At 30.8% G+C, this 16,884-nt stretch overlaps 2 protein-coding genes across 2 annotated transcripts in view; both read left to right on the forward strand.

Annotated features, from left to right (window-relative positions):
- The window catches only part of LOC148543620 (F-box/FBD/LRR-repeat protein At5g22660-like), a 142,665-nt gene that overhangs the window by 118,607 nt on the left and 7,174 nt on the right, over positions 1 to 16,884 (forward strand). The window lies entirely within an intron of this gene.
- Positions 4,215 to 6,817, forward strand: LOC107617024 (putative F-box/FBD/LRR-repeat protein At4g00315). Its single transcript, XM_021111649.2, has 3 exons — positions 4,215 to 4,376; positions 5,011 to 6,300; positions 6,417 to 6,817. Exons 2-3 carry the CDS (start codon positions 5,047 to 5,049, stop codon positions 6,678 to 6,680), a joined length of 1,518 nt encoding a protein of 505 aa, XP_020967308.1. The 5' UTR covers positions 4,215 to 4,376; positions 5,011 to 5,046; the 3' UTR covers positions 6,681 to 6,817.

Below are 16,884 nucleotides of genomic sequence, written 5' to 3' on the forward strand. Positions count from 1 at the left end.
CACCATCTATGGGAACCATTGGGAATGGTGGTTAATGAAAGCCCCATTTTAATGAACATAAAATTAGAAATGAGATAATGCTCATCCCAATCCCCAACCATCCGTATTGATGTATTCATTAAAACTATGATTGAATCAGAGTGAAAGAGTTTTGGTTTTAGTATTAATAGATGTATTCTTTTAATCCTTCTTTTCATAGGGTTGGGCATGATGCAGAAGCTAAATATACCGCCAGTGGAGCTCTAAAATTGCCGTGGAGAGTATTTAAGCCGATGAGTTATACATTAAACATCTGGCGTTGTGATTGACCCACAATTAAAATTTGTTCCTAACATTTTGTTGTTGGATAGCTTATCGTGTTTGTCTTTTATAAACTATATTGTTGATCTTTTTATTTTTTTCATGTCTTATGTCATTTCTTAAATATAGAAGATCTGAGGTTGTGATTCACCTGCAATTAAAATTTCAAGTCTCTAATTCTTTGTAGAAAAACAGCAGGTAAAACTGAAGGACAGGACTGACAAATGCATAAAAAAAAAACAGATGCCAAAATTTGCTTCTTTATGTTTCCTTATAAGAGTCTAATTAGAATTATATTAACATAATTGTCCAAAATTTAATTGGTATTTTTCTTTTATGCTTTAACATCAATGAACTTTGTATATTTTGTGCTAGAGTTAATTGGTAGTTTTCTTCTATGCTTTAACATCAATGAATTTTGTATTTTTTGTGCCAGAGTACATCTCATTTTTTTTTTGGTGATCTACGGGGTCAAGGACCCCAACAAAGGAAAGAAAGAGAGAACAACACAAGGCAAGAAAGAAAGCTAAGACCCTATAACTCTGATATAGTCTTTTTTAAGAGGCTTTGGCTTTTAAATTATGGCAATATAAAAATTTCATATAAGTAATTATTTTTTGCTTTTGGTGCACCTATTTGCCGCCTTAATATGTGATATTTTTTTAATATTTGTGAGTATTACTAAAAATATCACGACCCAAAAGTTTAGAAGCACTTAGATCAAACAAACTCATTCAATTACTATTGTCAAGGAGTTAGGAAGAATGATTGTTCTTAACTTATATTGCTCATGTGATATCATAGATAGTCCCCTAAATGGTTTCCATCAAGAATAATTTAATGGACGAGCAGAAGATGAGAAATTTTTTTTTTTGAAAAAATTCCAAAGATGCTATCAGTTTATAAAAGTTATAAAAGAAAAAATCAGCACAATTATTGATTCAAAATACTAAAAGAAAAAAATTATTTTACTAGGTATGAGTCATTAGCAACTGAAGTAGTTGATGGTTTATATGATTTATGCTCTAAGGCATTACATTTTGTTTATTTTTATTTTTTTTATTTTGTGTGCGTGTGTAAAAATATTAGCATGTGCTTAAATGTTGATTTGTGTTACTTAAGCATATATGGTTAAGTAGAACAAAAATGTTGATTGTGTTGTTGTATCAATGACTGTGTTAGGTAACTGTACATGTTAACTGTTGGTTTTTTTTTTTTTTATTGGAATGATTAGGCTAATGAAAGAATGTGTGGAATTTTCTAAGAATACATTATTAATTTATGTGATTAATAGTTGAAATTTATTTATGAGGTGTTTGAGTAATTCTTATTGGTTTGAGGAAACACTTTTAATTTATTTTTCTTTTTTCTTTTTTCAGTTTTACAGCAAATAAAGAAAAAAATAAAAGACGAGAGGGAAAATAGAAAAACTGAGAAAGGAATATGAAAAGTGAAAAATTTTAAAAATATCTTTTTTTGTTCACTTCTATCTCATTGTGAATAAAAATGACTTTTTAAATATGTTAAAAATATATTATTCATAAAATACTCACTAAATAATAACTCAAATAATATATAACAAATTAAATTATAAATCAAATTTTAAATTGAATAATTAAATAATAATAAAAAAATATAATATATTATTTTTTTATAAAAAAATTTCAATGAAAAGGTAATCTTAATATATTACGATTATATATAAAAAGTTATGTATAAAATAATGCACATTTGTGCTTAACTTTAGAGAAATGTTAGGAATTAATATTTTAAATTGATATTTTTTTATATTATTAAAATTTTATAATGAAATTAATACTTAATATTTAAAGTGTAAGCCAAGTAGTCATAAAAGAAATGTAAGCCAAATATTAAAAAAATAATAAATTTTATTGGTTATGTATCATTACTCTTTTCAATTAAAAATATATAAAATAGTTAATTCCTCTTTTATGTAACAGCAAATTCATATATTTATTTATTTTTATAAATTTAATTAAAATATAATTTAAAAGTTATTAACTAAAATTATTAATTGTAAAGATAATATATTAACTATTATTAAAAAATTAATCATTCTAAATTTTATATATTAACTTTTTATAATCAGATTAAACTCTATATATATATATATATATATATATATATATATATATATATATATATCTTTTATATTTTTCTGTTATATATCACTTATTCTACTACTTTAAATAGGTTCTTTTAAAATTTTTACATCATATATTTTCATACAAATTAATAATACGTATATATCTATTATTAATAATATAATTTATAATTTAAGATCAATAAATTTATAAAAAAAGATTGTCTCGGATCCGCGTATATGTCCCGGCTTTTTGCTAGTATTATTTATTGAGCAATGCTAGGGGGCAGCAACTTTTGTGATTGGTAGTCATCAAATAGCCATCAATGATGATCTAATGGTGTGAGATTAGTGTGAGATTTCATCCAATGACTCACATTTCTCTGCTGGCTACATGCTGGTCAAAATTCAACAAAATTGCTGACCCCCTAGACTTTTCTTTATTATAATAATTGATAATGATAATGATTATTATTGGTATAAAAGGGATTATGTATTTGTTTGAGTGTTATTAAGTTGATAAAATATTTTTTATAATTTTTTTTAATTTTTAGTATATTTAATAAATTTTTAAAATAAAATTAAAAATACTAAAAAATAAACTTCTTTACAAAACTACAATTTATATATTTTTTTAAATTTTTTCTTAAAAAATACTTTTTATATAATAAATAAACAAAAAATATTTTTATATTATTATATCAAAATATAATTAATACATAAAAAAATTGTTTTACAGATATCTAAATATAACATTATTTTTATTTTTTTAAAAATAATTTATAAAAAAATTATTCAAAAAAATATTTTCTCTTAAAAAATTACCCAAACATGCTATAGGTCACTGGCTTTTTTACTGAAATGCGCATGGAAAATTATTTAATTCCCAAAATGTGCATATGTGAAAACATTTCTCAAAATGCGCCGTGCCATTCTTGGCATGGTGGCCACGAAATGGGAGGACCATTTCACTTAGGGCAGGCACGAAATAAGAAAACCATTTCAAGTTTGTCAGCAGCGAAATGGACAGACCAAATTAGGGACAATAGACACGAATTGGGGGCACGGTAGTGGTGAAAACCATTTCAAGTTTGTCAACAACCATTTTAATAATATTATTTAATTTATTATTTAATAATAAATTATTGTTTAATAAATTATTATTTAATAATAAATTAAATTTTTTATTTATAATGTATGCATATAATAAATTTTCTATTTATGTTTGTTAAAAGTTGAGTCCAAATTGCAAGTCAGAGTACAGTACAATATATCACAGAGTACGTAGTACTAAATCATATAAGTTAAAACTATTTTTTTTTCTCTTCATCCCTTCTAAAGTATACCTTTTTTTTTTACCTTAAAAATCGCTTCCTTCTTAAATTTTGTATGTAAACCATATAAATGCAAAAAAATATATACTCCATTTACTCTTAATCTTTCTTTGAGTGCCTTAATCCAGTCTTTCATACTATCACAAATTGTTAAAAAAAGTTATAACCACTTTTCTTATAATTATCATAAAAATGGAAGAATTTTTTGCACGGTTAATTATGAGTCATTTTTTCTTGCAATTTTATAAAGAAAAAAATAAGAGTAATACATAATTAATTTAATAAATAAAAAAAGTTATAACCAAGAAGATTCAAGAAAGCAACCATGAACACAACAACTCAGTACAAAAGAGACACACCAATTCGTGCCTGCCATAAGCAAAATGGCCCATTTCGTGTGTGCATGCATTGAGTTGGTCCATTTCGTGTGCTTCGTATATGAATTCCACTATTTCGTGTGTGTCATAGGTGAGGTCTCCCATCTCATGCCTGCTACAGAAGGTCTGCTACAGAAGATATAGCCCGTGTCAGACCCAATGCACCATTTCGTGTTCACCATGCTTGACTTGCTGCCTAGAACCATTTCGTGGCTGACCCAAGCAAAATGGCCGTGCGTATTTGAGGAGAAAAATCAAACGGTGCGTATATTGGGAATTAAAGATTTTTTCATGCGCATTTCAGTAAAAAAGTCATAGGTCACTAGTATATAAAGCGAATTGAAGAGTAATTTAGTATTGTCAAGTGTTAACCTCTTGCGGTTACTAAACACAGGATTTGAATCCTCTATAGTTTGAATTTTAATTTAGAAAGTAAAGTGTTATCTTTCACCATTTATTTCATAGGTGAGATCAAGAATAAATATAAAAGAGAAATCAAAAGTAAAAGATTACACTTTGCGTAAAATTCAAATTTTAGAGGATCCAAATCCCTAAACACATGAGTCGGAGAGAGACTGAACGACGCGGCAAAGTTTCTTCGGTAAATGCATATTCCTCATAGAATTTTAAACATATCTTTCTTTCATTCTGTTTGTGGATCTTTTTTCTTTTTTTTTTTTTTGTTTTATTTTGCTTCTCGTAAGTCCTTGATGTTGTTTATTTTCTGAAAATTCTGGATGGCAATTTTACATAGGGTTCGGTTAAAATAAAAGTTGTTTGTTCCCATTTTATACCAGATGCCATGTTGATTTAAAAGAGTTTGTTTTTGAGGTGTTTAGACTTTAGACATTAGATCCTTCCGTTACTCAGATAAATAATTTATATTGACATGTAGAACTCTTTTTTCAACGGCTTATGATGTTATGAAGAAATGGATCGAATATCTGCTCTGCCAAAACCTATACTTCATGACATTCTTGCAAGGTTGCCAGAAAAAGATGCTGCCAGGACTAGTGTTTTGTCAAATGAATGGAGAGACACATGGTATTCATTTCCCATATTTTCCATTTGCGACAAAATTATTATTGGTTCTTATAGTCCTCAGATAATTAGCAAACTAGACATACTAATTGGCTATGTAATGAGAAGATTGTTGAAGCTTCGTGAGCAAAGCTTGACAATAAAAGTATTTAAGCTCGATATTATGCCAGAACACAATAAGTATATGTCCCATCATTTTGATCTTTGGATGAACATGGTTAGCGAAAATCGTGTGGAAGTACTTGAGCTTTGCCTCCTCTACTCTGCCACCTATCATGGACCTGATTGGAGAGCATATCGATATGATCGACAATATGACTTACCACATTGTGTCTTTGAAGTTAAATCGCTTACTAAGTTGGTGTTGAAAGGAAAAATAAGACTTAACCAGTCATTCTTCAATCATTCTATCAAGTTATTTTCACTGAGAACACTATGTTTACGTGAGCTACTCCTTGAAGATAAAGGAATTATTGAGCATCTCATTTCTCACTGTCCCCTGCTTGAAGATTTAACTGTATATTGTTGTTTAGCATATTACAGGAAGAATCCATTTGGGAGCATAAAGTTTGTGGAAGTAAAATTTGTTGAATCATTATTCCTGCATGGTCTACAAAAGCTAAAGGTAGCTGATATTCAAGGAATACAAGAGGTATATATTGATGCTCCAAATCTTGAGAACTTACGTTATGTTCCTTTCTATCAATTAGAATCTCCTTTCAAGGTGAATTTAGACAGTTTCACAAGATTGAGATGTTTGTGTCTGTGGAATACTGATGTTACAGACAAGTGGTTATTTGATCTATCTCATAAATTCCCTTTCCTTGAGCATTTGGAATTGTGTTCTTGCCCTATGTTAAAGAGAATTAATATTTCAAGTGCTCGACTCATGATCTTGAAGTTTTCAAATGACTCTGACGTGAAGGAGGTGAATATTGATGCTCCAAATTTATTATCATTTTACTATTGCGGAGATGACAGAGCTATTATATCTTTCCTAACAAGTTCTGATCATTTGGTATTCGATGCTTCTCCTGCCCATGATTCTAGGCATGGTTATTATAGCTTGAGGGAATTTATCCAAAACATTAAACCACAAAAGGTTTTGGCATCACTCTCCCTCTCTGTCTATCATTCGAATGGGGTAAGTAGATTCACTAGCTAGCTAGCTACTTGATTCATTCATTGTGTTTGCTTGCATATCTATGTTCCAATTCTATTTATTTATTTATTTGCTTTTATGCATCATGATTTATGTAGATTGAACAGAATTGTCTGAGTATACAGCAAGTTTCATCCATTCCTCCTAGTATCAAATGCTTGGAATTGGACTCTTCTCCAAATGAGGATGAGGATCTTTATTTCCATTATATGAATTGGTTGCTCTCTTGTTGCTGTCCAAAAACTATTTCATTCTTCTTTCAGTATGATTATGGCATGAAACTATTCATTGTGGTATGCTTATTAGTTTTTTCGTCATATCAGAATTGGTTCGCCATTAATGTTTTTATAATATTTTCGTAAACCACTCACAACCCTGTATCAATCAAGGTTCTGAAAAATTAGATAGTTCATTATTGAATCGGTAAAACTGCATGTTTAAATATTTAATTGAAGTTTAATCAGAATTGAATTAGATATTTTTTTTTTTTTTTACCAAAGATAGGAGACTCGAACCCGCAACCTCTTAATTGAGTATGGGGAGACTATACCATTTGAGCTATAACTCATTAGCATTGAATTAGATATTATAATGATATATTTTGTATAATATATATATATATATATATATATATATATATATATATATATATATTTTCAAAAAAAATCTATTTTAAAAAATAACTTCTAACAAGTTTTTTCCAGTAAAAATTTGAACCGATTCAACTTATTTAATGGTTTTTTGACCTTTTTATTGATTTTTTAAAATTGATTTTCTTATCTGAATCAGATTGATCAAGTGACCAATTTTTTATTTATTGGTTAAACCAACTAATTTGATGTAGTTTTCAAAACCGTACTATTGATTCTCAGTTAACAATATATATAAATGGTGTGCAGTGTCTCTAACTAACTATATTTGTTGTTTTGGGAACACAACAGTTTGTCTTTGAGTTGCTGATGGGCAGAAAAAAGCAGGAGTGATTTGACCATTTTGGTGATACGAAGTGTTGGTGGCATGACTTGAAGATTGTCAAGGTTAGGGCTGGCAATTCATACCCTACCTGCGGGTACCCAATTTGGTCCAACCCGTTTGGGTAGGGTAGGCTATCCTACCCGCTGCGGGTAGGGTAGGGTATGGTCCAGGTATGCCTGCGGGTAGGGTAGGGTACGGGTTTAGGGTGTATCCTACCCTACCCTACCCGCACCTCAAATATATAACACATATTTTATAAAAATTTGGTATATAGTGAAAGAAGTGTGAGTTGAATCTACAATCTCTCTTATGTAATGACTTACAATAAGTGAACAACCAATAAACTAGTTAGTTAATTTAGTAATTTAGAGTATTAGTTTGTTATTTTTTTGTTATTAATATGTATAAAATTTGAAATGATTGAATTTTATATTTATTTTGAAAAAATTTGATATATCTACGAGTAGGGTAGGGTAGGGTAGGGTTTAGAACTTTAGGGTGCGGGTAAGGTTAGGGTTGAGAGATTCTCAACCCGCAGGTAGAATAGGATAGAGTTTTAATAGAATTTTCAACCCGCGGGTAGGATTAGGGTAGGGTCCAAATCCTACCCTACCCTACCCTACCCATTGCCAGCCCTAATCAAGGTTACATACTCATTCACCGTTGACGAGAAAGTTGACTTTAAGACCGCGGTAAATTCAATATTATTGTCAACTGATGACCAGGAATCTGTTAGTTTTAGCTTAGAATTGTAATATTCTTATTATCAACTGGTACACATTCCTAATTAGATTTACAATTTTGATGTTACCACTAAGCAAGATTTGGGTATTGTATTGAGTATTTTTTTCAAGTTTTTATATGTAACACCAATTAATATTTTATTCCTTGTTGATTGTGAGTTTTATCCATCTAACGTTATAAATTATTCGTCTAAAATTTTATAAATTTTGGAAACAATATGATATTTCATCCATTTATTCTTAAAATAAAATAATATTCGGATGAATTTTTCTTTTATAGATTTTTATAAAATGTTGCAACAATTTGGTTCGGTATTCTTTTTAAGGAAAAACAACTAATTAAAGTCATTAGAAACTTTTATCATTTTACTATCTCTACTAAACATTTACCTAAAGAGTGAATTTTACACCAACAATTTTATATTTAGTTTCTATTTATTTCGAAATTTTATTTTGTCAAATTTTATACCAAAATTCTTTTAAAAAAAATTATATTTTCAATAAAATTTAATGATTCTATTTGTTACTACGCAGTATGCACGACCAGAAAAAGGAAAAATTAATTTGAGAAGGAAAAAAGAGAAAAAATCTTAAACGGTCTCTGAAAATACAGTTCATTCTTAAACGCTCCTTACTAAGTATGGAGTGTTGCACACCTTGTTGATTCGTTAAATCTAAATTCTTCATTTATTATATTTTATTTGAATGGTTTGAATTTAAAGAGGTAACCTATTAATTAGGTTAACCATTTTTTTTTTATAAGTTTTAGATTTTTTTGTAAGTTTCAGATATTAGGCTAAAGTCAAAAATAAAAAAATAGTATATAAATATTAAAAGCAATATGTCTGTACAAAAAAAAGTTCCTGAACTTTAGAATTAAAATAAACAATACATAAAAAATAAGTTAAAAATCTATGAACTAAATTAAAAAAAAAGATATATTAGAATCTTTATAAAAATAATATTAAATATATATTATGTATATAATATTAAAATTTAAATCAATTTTGTTTTATGTAAAACAAAATTATAATATTAAATATAAACATAATGATAAAAAAAATTGTGTTATATAAATTTAATTAATATATATATATATATATATATATATATATATATATATAATTTTATTTTGTGTGAAACAAAATTAAAACATTAAATATGAACAAAATCATAAAAGATTTTGTATTATATAAATTTAATTTAAAAAAATATATATACAACGTAAAAAACAAACAAACATATAATAATTTTATTTTGTGAGAAACAAAAATTTATATAAAAAAATATTTATATAATTTTTTTATTAACAATTTTTATTGAAATATGTTACTTTACTATATTTAAAATATATTATTTAAAATAGTTATATTATTTTAGTTAATATATATTATTTAAAAGAATCTTTAAAATTTATTATTTTGTATTAAAAATATTATTAAAAATATATTATTAATTTTTTTAAAATAACATTTTCTTTTCTTTGGTTCAAATACTATGACAACAAACAAATTTTACCTAACTGCATCTACTCAATAAATATTATATTGATTTATTTTTATATTGCATTAAAATAATTATATCTCGTTGACAAAGAAAGAAATACTCTTAATTATATATTAAATAGAATAATTATTTATTAGGCTCATTCTTATATGACAGCGATTTTTCGGACTTTAAAGGTCATTCATGGCAGAGGTGGAAGGGAGTGGGTTTAAGTGCGTCAAAATCTGTGGCTAGCCAGAACGATAGTGAAAGCATCGCCAGCAAACAAAACAGTGAAGATGCTTGAAGACATTATATCTGCAATAACAGAGTGACGGAAGAATTCGATCAAATTTTTCTGAGTATTTTTGTGGTGTAAAGGTCGTCCTGTGTTAAATAAGGGAATTAGTTTTTTTGTCCGTGCCAATTTGTTTGTTCAGCCCATGATAAACAAAAAAAAATAATAACAATAATAAATAAATTTAATTTACCTAATAACTTTTAATAGTAGGTTAACTTATAAAGAGTACTGTACTCTCTACTTAACCTGGAGTGCACTAGTTTTCGCCCTGAAAATACTCATTCTGGTCTCTAAAAATACTTATTCATGTTCTTGATCTTTATTTTTATAAGACTGATTAGCCTTTCTATCAATGTTTTTTTTCTGTATTAACGGAATAAGTTTACATGATATGTTCAATTGTTCATTTATCTACTCATAAAAAAAAATTGTTCATTTATTCATTAAAAACCAACTAGGATTAGCAAATTTTTTTATTAGGAATCTCGTCGTTTTTTAATGATAATTATCGACGCTGTTTAGTTTTTATTTATTAGCTAAATTTACTGTATAAAACTAAGAAATATTAGTGATTTTTAAATTGTTTTTACTTATAAAAATTAAATAGAGAATATATTAGTAAACGTATCGCATAAATATATTCTGAAGAGAGGTCATTTTCTTTTCTTTGGTTCAAATACTATGACAACAAACAAATTTTACCTAACCGCATCTACTCATAAATATTATATTCATTTATTTATATATTGCATTAAAATAATTATATCTCGTTTGACAAAGAAAGAAATACTCTTAATTATATATTAAATAGAATAATTATTTATTAGGCTCATTCTTATACAAATAAATTTTTTTAATTTTATATCTATAATATTTTATACCAATTAGCTTCAAAATTTAATTATTTTTTGAATAAATTAATAAAAATAATACAAATAATTTTTTAAATATAATTGTATTTTAATTTTTCATTCAAATACGTATAGGTTGAGGATAATTTGAAATAAAAGATAATGGATTTGTTGTAACTCCCATGTATTTTGTATTTTAATTGCGTCGTCATCTGAGAATCATGGCGCCTTCATGAAGACCGAGTTTTTCTACCGAATCGTTTTACGTTTGGAACAACAGCTGCAACAGACAGCGTCTTCCTCTTTTATGACAGCGATTTTTCGGACTTTAAAGGTCATTCATGGCAGAGGTGGAAGGGAGTGGGTTTAAGTGCGTCAAAATCTGTGGCTAGCCAGAACGATAGTGAAAGCATCGCCAGCAAACAAAACAGTGAAGATGCTTGAAGACATTATTATATCTGCAATAACAGAGTGACGGAAGAATTCGATCAAATTTTCCTGAGTATTTTTGTGGTGTAAAGGTCGTCCTGTGTTAAATAAGGGAATTAGTTTTTTTGTCCGTGCCAATTTGTTTGTTCAGCCCATGATAAACAAAAAAAATAATAACAATAATAAATAAATTTAATTTACCTGATAACTTTTAATAGTAGGTTAACTTGTAAAGAGTACTGCACTTTCTACTTTACCTGGAGTGCACTAGTTTTCGCCCTGAAAAGGCTACTCATTCTGGTCTCTAAAAATACGTATTCATGTTCTTGATCTTTATTTTTATAAGACTGATTAGCCTTTCTATCAATGTTTTTTCTCTGTATTAACGGAATAAGTTTACATGATATGTTAAATTGTTCATTTATCTACTCACAAAAAAAAATTGTTCATTTATTCATTAAAAACCAACTAGAATTAGCAAATTTTTTTATTAGGAATCTCGTCGTTTTTTAATGATAATTATCGACTCTGTTTAGTTTTTATTTATTAGCTAAATTTATTGTATAAAACTAAGAAATATTAGTGATTTTTAAATTGTTTTTACTTATAAAAATTAAATAGAGAATATATTAGTAATTAACATCTCGCATAAATATGTTCTGAAGAGAGGTCATTGACAGAAAGACTAACTAATCTACAAAATTTAAATATTAAAGACCCAAAAAGCTTTTATTTTTTTTCGAAGATCTCGTGAGTCGAGTTGGATATTCACTAAAATATATATAAAAAGATAGTTGAACTAGATTTGATGGCAGCTAGATCAATGTAGTTGGCCCATAGGCCATAATCATCCCTTCAAATACCATGATATAGATAAGAATAGCAAATGAGGTTGTATATGCTTGGGTTAATGTTGTAGGTTTTGCGAACTTCATGGTTTTGGTATAACTTGAAAAGGTTGACATGGTCTAAGTGTGGCTGCTGTTTATGTTAAATGTTATTGCAAAGAAGTAATAAGAGAGAATTTGAAGAATAAGAAGAGGATTTGAAGAGAGAGAGTAAGTGTTATTCAAGCATTATGAATGAACTAGTAGTTTTTTCTTATTCTGCAGAAGTAACAAGTTCACCCTTATATACAAGTTGAAGCCATACTAAGTAACAAACTTCTGCCTAATAATTATAACAACTTCTACCTAATAATTATAACAAACTTGAATTTAAATACTTGTATCTATCTTCTTCGTTCCTTATTTAGCTAACTAACAATATGAATGACATTCCCCCTTAAGTTGTTAGTTTTGAGACAAAACTGACAACTTACAATCTGAATTAACAACCGCCACAAAACTCATACATTCCCCCTAAAGTTGGGAGAATAGATGTCCAACAATCCCAACTTGATGTAGAAAGTCTTAAAAGGAGCAGGTGCAAGTGGTTTGGTGAAGATGTCAGCATTTTGTTCTTTGGCAAAAGTTTGATAAGACCTGATGAAGATTTTTCTCTTACGACGTGGCAATCGACTTCGATGTGTTTAGTGCGCTCATGAAAAACGGGATTGGCAGCAATGTGACGAGGGGATTGGCTGTCACAATAGACAGGAATAGGACTAGAACAAGGTAAGCCAAGATCAGACATAAGATAAGAGAGCCATTGAGCTTCACAAGTTGCTAAGGCAAGAGCACGATACTCTGCCTCTGAAGAGGATCTGGACACTGTCAATTGTTTCTTGCTCTTCCATGAAATGAGGGAGGTCCCCAAGTAGAAACAGAAACCAGAAACGGACCTTCTTGTATCGATGCATGATGCCCAATCGGCGTCAGAGTAACCCGAAAGCAACAAATCTGAGGAAGTTGAGAAAAATAAACCAGCTGCAGGGGCTTGTTTGAGATACTTTAAGACACGAATGGCAGCTTGATAATGAGCAGTGGTTGGACAATCAAGGCAGTGACTGAGTTTGCCAACGGCAAAAGAAATGTCAGGTCTTGTTGTGGTAAGATAAACAAGCTTGCCAATTAATCGTCGATATGAAGCCACATCAGAATAGGGAGGAGTTGAATTTTTACTTAACTTGTTAGAGTAGTCCATAGGAGTAGATACAGGTTTACAATCAGTCATACCATAGTCAGCTAGAAGATCAAGCACATATTTTCGTTGATTAACAGCAATTCCCTTGCTTCCCCTGGCGACTTCTAGTCCTAAGAAGAATTTAACATCCCCAATATCCTTGATTTTGAAAGCCTCGTGAAGGTGTCTCTTGGTAGATTCAATCTCTTGTATATTATTCCCAGTGAGTATGAGATCATCAACATAGGCTAGGGCAGCAGTGAATGTCTCACCGGTCCGTTTTGTGAAGAGAGAGTAGTCATGTTTGGATTGAGAATAACCAAGAGATGGGAGCATAGAGGTCAGCTTAGCATTCCATTGTCTACTAGCTTGCTTTAATCCATAAAGAGATTTTTGAAGCTTGCACACCAACCCGGTTTGAGAGACAACAAGGCCAGGAGGAAGTTGCATGTAGACCTCCTCGTCAAGATCACCATGAAGAAAGGCAGTGTTAACATCAAGCTGGTGAAGATGCCAATCTTTCGCAGCAGCTAAAGCCAAAAGAAGTCGTAATGTTGTCATTTTGGCTACAGGGCTATATGTATCAAAGAAGTCAAAGCCTTGCCTCTGAGTGTACCCTTTTGCAACCAGTCTTGCTTTATGTCTCTCAACGGAGCCATCGGGCTTCAGTTTGAGTTTAAACACCCATTTACAACCAATGGCTTTCTTTCCTATGGGTAAAGGAGTGAGGGTCCAGGTCTTATTTGTAGCCAAAGCTTTTAATTCAGCGGAGATAGCGTCTTTCCAACAAGATTCAACAATAGCCTCCTCATAATGTTTGGGTTCAACAGACGATGCAATAGCCACAGATAGTGTGTGATGTGTCTTAGATAAATTATGAGAAGAAACATAGTTAGAAATTGGATACCTTGAGGATTTTGTCACAGCGGAATCAATTGAGGTTTGAAAACAATGAAAATCATTAAGATATGCAGGTTGTTTCTTTTCTCTAGTATATCTTCTAATATTGGGAAGTGAGGGTGGAAGTTGTGAGTTATGTTGTGCATGTTGTGATGCAGGTCTAGGAAGAGAGGGAGATGCTGATGCATTAATATGAGTGAAAGGAATATTATTTTGAGGTGTGATGGATGCATGAGCTGTGTCGGAAATGAATGTATGACCTTGTGGTGGATTGTGCGTGTGTAAGTAGTCAAAAAGTGTATCAAATGCAATGGAATTATGTGCTTGTGCAGTGGAATGAAAGTTCATACTATTGTCACTAGTAGTGGATGCAGAATTTTTGAAGGGTAAAACATGCTCATAAAATGTCACATCTCTAGAAACTATGAGTTCATTAGTTTTTAAATCCAAAACCAAAAAACCTTTTATGCCGTGCTTGAATCCAAGGAAAACACATTTCTTTGCCCTCGGATCAAGCTTTTTCCTTTGAAAAGCAAGAGTAGAGATGAAAACTAAGCAACCGAAGACCTTGAAATTTGTGAAATTAGGTAATGTGGTGTTTAAAATCTCAAAAGGAGTTTTCTGAGCTAATAACTTGCTAGGAAGACAATTAATAATGTGAGTTGCATATGATAAAGCAAGATCCCAATAACAAGATGGAACGGAAGAATGAAACAAGATGGCTCTTGTGACCTGTAGAAGGTGTTGATGTTTCCTTTCTACAATTCCATTTTGTTGGGGAGTCTCTACGCAAGACCGTTGATGCAAAATGCCTTTAGAGTTAAAAAACTGTTCTTGAGAAAATTCTTTGCCATTATCTGAACGAATGCATTTTATATGTGCATTAAACTGTGTTTCTGCATAAATAATGAATTTTTGAATTAAGGGAGTAGTATCAGATTTTAGTGACATAGGGAAGGTCCAAGTGAACCTGCTATGGTCATCAACAAGAGTAAGGAAATATTTATTACCATGTGTTGAAGGGATATTGATTGGACCCCAAATGTCAGCATGTATAAGCTCAAAACAAGAAGTTGATTTTGAAACGCGCATTGGAAAAGACAATCTTTTATGTTTAGCATAGTGACAAGAATCACAAGGATGCATGCTTACAGTTTTATTGAATTTAAAACCATGAATGGATGGATACAATTGCTGCAGAATTTGCAATTTATTAAATGGTAAATGTCCTAATCTAAGATGCCAAAGTGCAGTAGGGTCAGTGAGTGACGGTGAAATGGTGCCAATGCTCAATGCTGTGTGTTCCTTAAGTGAACGAGAATTTTTTGTGAGTGCATATAACCCATCATTGATTTCAGCTGCTCCAATCATCCTCATTGTATGGTAATCCTGTATTTCACAACCAAACTTGTTAAAAATGAATTGACAGTCAAGTGAAGAAATCAATGCTGAAACGGAGATAAGATTTAATGCAAAATCTGGGAGGTAAAGCACATTAGTGAGATATAATGAATTTGAAAATTTAACTTGACCAGCTATAGTAGCAACTAAGATGCTTTGATTTGGCAATCTGACCCTAATTGGATTTATTTTAGTGTATGAAGCAAATGCAGCAAGACTAAAAGTAACATGGACCGTGGCACCTGTGTCAATGACCCAGGATTCATGACTATGAGGTGAAAGAGAAGACATAACCACAGAGTTACCTTCACTTGAAGACTGTGGATTTGTGGCAATAGTAAATTGATTCACATTTTGAGGATTAGGTGTTGAATGGTGTTGGAGAAGAGCTAACAGGGCGTCCTTTTGCTCAGCAGTAAATGAAGTACTTGAACAAGCATTCTCCTTATACAAATCAATGCTATTGTGACCATCAGTTTCATCGAATTTCACTGTGACACTATTAGCAGATTGCAGCATTTTTTGCTTGAGGTGGGGAGGCAAACCATGCTTCTTGTAACAAGCATCAACAAGATGACCGATTTTTCCACAGAAGGAACACAACCTCGGAGGTCCTCTTCCACCAAAATGTTTGCCTCCTCTGCCTCTCCGTATATCTCTTCCTTTTCCTCTACCATTCCATGATAGATTGTAAGTGGCATTCCGATCCACTGCATTGATGAGGACTGGAGAACCAAGTGAATCAGTCCCAAGCACCTGCCGTTCTTGCTGTAGAAGCAAAGCAAAGGCTGTATCAATGGAAGGCAAAGGATTCATCATCATGAGAGTTGACCGAGCGGTAGAGTATTGCTCATTGAGGCCCCGAAGAAAGCGCACAACAAACGTGTCTTGCCGATAGTTTCTTATCACTTGAAATCCACAAACACAAGTAGATGAACAAGGACATAGAGGTATCGGCCGAAAAAGTTCTAATTCCTCCCAAATTGTTTTCAATTTTGTGAAATATGAAGTAATGCTCAAGTCGCCCTGTTTAGTAGAAAATAATTCTTCATCTAATTCTGCAATTCGAAAAACATCGCCTTGATAAAATCTCCATTTCAATTCTTCCCAAATATCATGAGCATTGCTGTTCCAAATGACGCTGCTAGCGATGTCCGGACTCAGTGAGTGTGTGATCCAAGAAGCAACTAGAGTATTACAGCGATCCCAAGCTTCAAAGGTAGCATCATCCTTGGATGGTGGTGGCAGAGAACCATCCACAAAAGCAAGTTTATTTTTGGATTTAAGAACCATGCGCATTGACCGAGACCAAGAACCATAGTTTTTGTTGTCTAACACAATTGGAATTAGGGATTTACCAGGTTGTTCACCGGGGTGAATGAAGAAAGGAGTAGATGGATCCATGATTGGATGCACT

The sequence above is a fragment of the Arachis ipaensis genome, chromosome B9 (genome assembly GCF_059453495.1).
Source record: "Arachis ipaensis isolate K30076 ecotype BB chromosome B9, ASM5945349v1, whole genome shotgun sequence".
Classification (NCBI taxonomy): domain Eukaryota; kingdom Viridiplantae; phylum Streptophyta; class Magnoliopsida; order Fabales; family Fabaceae; genus Arachis; species Arachis ipaensis.